Here is a 1,845-nt window from a genome sequence, read left to right as displayed (position 1 = left end):
GTTCATGAAGGATTCTGTTGCTACATCAACCATCTTTTCCTGCAATTGCTATTACCAGAAGACATTAGTCATTTTCTTTCTGAACAAGGACAGTAAAGAAAACAATGGTAAAAACACATTTCATAGTGGTATATTGAACCATTCCAATATAGATAAATTCATTTAAATGACAGTATAATTAAGTCTGTGCCAATAATTACCTTTAAATTGAAAAGGAGAAAATGCAAAATACTTGCCAAAAAATTATGTAATCATATTAGTTGTATCATATTGTTTGGTTAAATTTAAACAATAAACTCTTTCCTAGACATTGAAAGCTATTTCAAATGGGGTGAGCCTCAGATTACATTGTTATGAAAACATAAAAGTTTTGCCTAGAAAAACCACTAACTTATATCAAATGATATAAATGACTCACGTCATGTCACACTGCTCGTTAAAAATCACATGCACCGGTGTGTGTCTGCGCAGGCTTCCCAGCCCTTACACCAGCAGCTCACTCTGCATTTTACCATGCCTCTCACCCGAGACCCCTTCCAGGACCCTACATTGGATAACGATGATACCTTCCAGGGAAAACTCCTGGCTTCCAAGAAACTGCCATGTAAGAACCCAGCTCACCTTGCTCAGCAACAGGAACCCTGGAGTTGGCTCAGCTCAACTCCCACAATCACCTCCATGAGGCGGGATGTTTATTTTTTTGATCCTGAGATACCAAAGGATGACCTGGATTTCCGCTTAGCAGCCTTGTACAACCACCACACAGGGACATTCAAGAACAAAAGTGAGATACTCTTACACCAGGAGACCACCCAGGATACCCATGGAATCATCAAGACCCAATTCCCTGGAGAAATTTTACCCCCTCCTCCGCCACCTTCCATCTCTTCCCAAGCTAACATCAGACACTGGATCAACCCTAAGAAGGAGTCTATCCACAGTGTCCAGGGATCCATAGTGTCCCCTCACACTGCAACCAACAATGGAGGCTACTCCGGAAAGAATGATGGTGGCTTCTTCTCTACCTAATGTTGACAGGTCCCTGGACTAAATTAGTCATTGTGGAACATCCTGCTGCCCACCTCCATTAAATAGAATTGTACTGGGAAAAAAAAAAAATCAGATGCCCCTACCACTTTCCTTCAGTCCCTAATTTTCAGAGTATCTGGAGACACTGAAATGTACTGTACTATCTTGCTTTTAGAACTCATGTCCTGGGACAGAATATTGATTTATCTATGGGACTGTTGTCCTTTTGGTTTTTAGGTCCATGTCAGTCCCACACCGAAGATGGGAACAGTGGCCTGGCTGTTACTCCTCAGGTCTTGCTGTCTTTGCTGTCATGTAATTATCTGACTAACAGCATTATTCACAGAATTATCTACCACTTTGAGCATTCATGGCCTACTGCCATTCTTAGAAACACCAAATTGTTTCTGTGAACATAGTGCTGCTTTAAAATCTTTTTAAGTATGTCTTTTCGTGATGTCTTTACTTATTTTGATCTCTATCCTACTTAGCAATCTTTTTTCTTTCTTAAATTGAGTTTAATTTTGCAAAGTTCCTTTAAAGCAGTGGTTTTCAACTAGATACAATTTTGCACCCAGGGGACATGTGGCAATGTCTAGAGATATGGAGGCTGAAGAGTGGGGTGGGGACCCAGGGGTACTACTAAACATCCTACAATGCACAAAACAGCCCCTAACAACAAAGAATTATGGGGCCTAAATATCAATAGTGTCAAGGTTGAAAAACTGTCCTAGAACATGGGAGATAACAGACTTGTTCAAAGTGATCAAAGATTCAAACCTTCAGTATTAAAACATACAACCAAGACTTACCTGC

The 1,845-nt window shown here is 40.4% G+C and overlaps 1 protein-coding gene across 2 annotated transcripts; it reads left to right on the top strand.

The window, feature by feature from the left end:
- The first annotated feature begins 513 nt into the window (after positions 1-513).
- On the top strand, positions 514-1,029 carry LOC112819422 (cilia- and flagella-associated protein 276-like). 2 transcript variants are annotated; one of them, XM_073893481.1, is made up of 2 exons: positions 514-592; positions 710-1,029. In XM_073893481.1, the coding sequence occupies exons 1-2, from the start codon at positions 514-516 to the stop codon at positions 1,027-1,029; spliced, it is 399 nt and encodes a 132-aa protein (XP_073749582.1). The 2 variants fall into 2 exon arrangements, with proteins under 2 accessions (XP_073749582.1, XP_073749581.1); XM_073893480.1 differs by having other exon boundaries at positions 514-1,029.
- The last annotated feature ends 816 nt before the right edge of the window (positions 1,030-1,845 follow it).

Source organism: Callorhinus ursinus, unplaced genomic scaffold, assembly GCF_003265705.2.
Source record: "Callorhinus ursinus isolate GAN/ISIS: 27379988/994484 unplaced genomic scaffold, GSC_fseal_2.0 scaffold6, whole genome shotgun sequence".
Taxonomy (NCBI): domain Eukaryota; kingdom Metazoa; phylum Chordata; class Mammalia; order Carnivora; family Otariidae; genus Callorhinus; species Callorhinus ursinus.
Note: the sequence above shows the minus strand (reverse complement) of the source record. Positions and strands in the feature narration are given on the sequence as shown.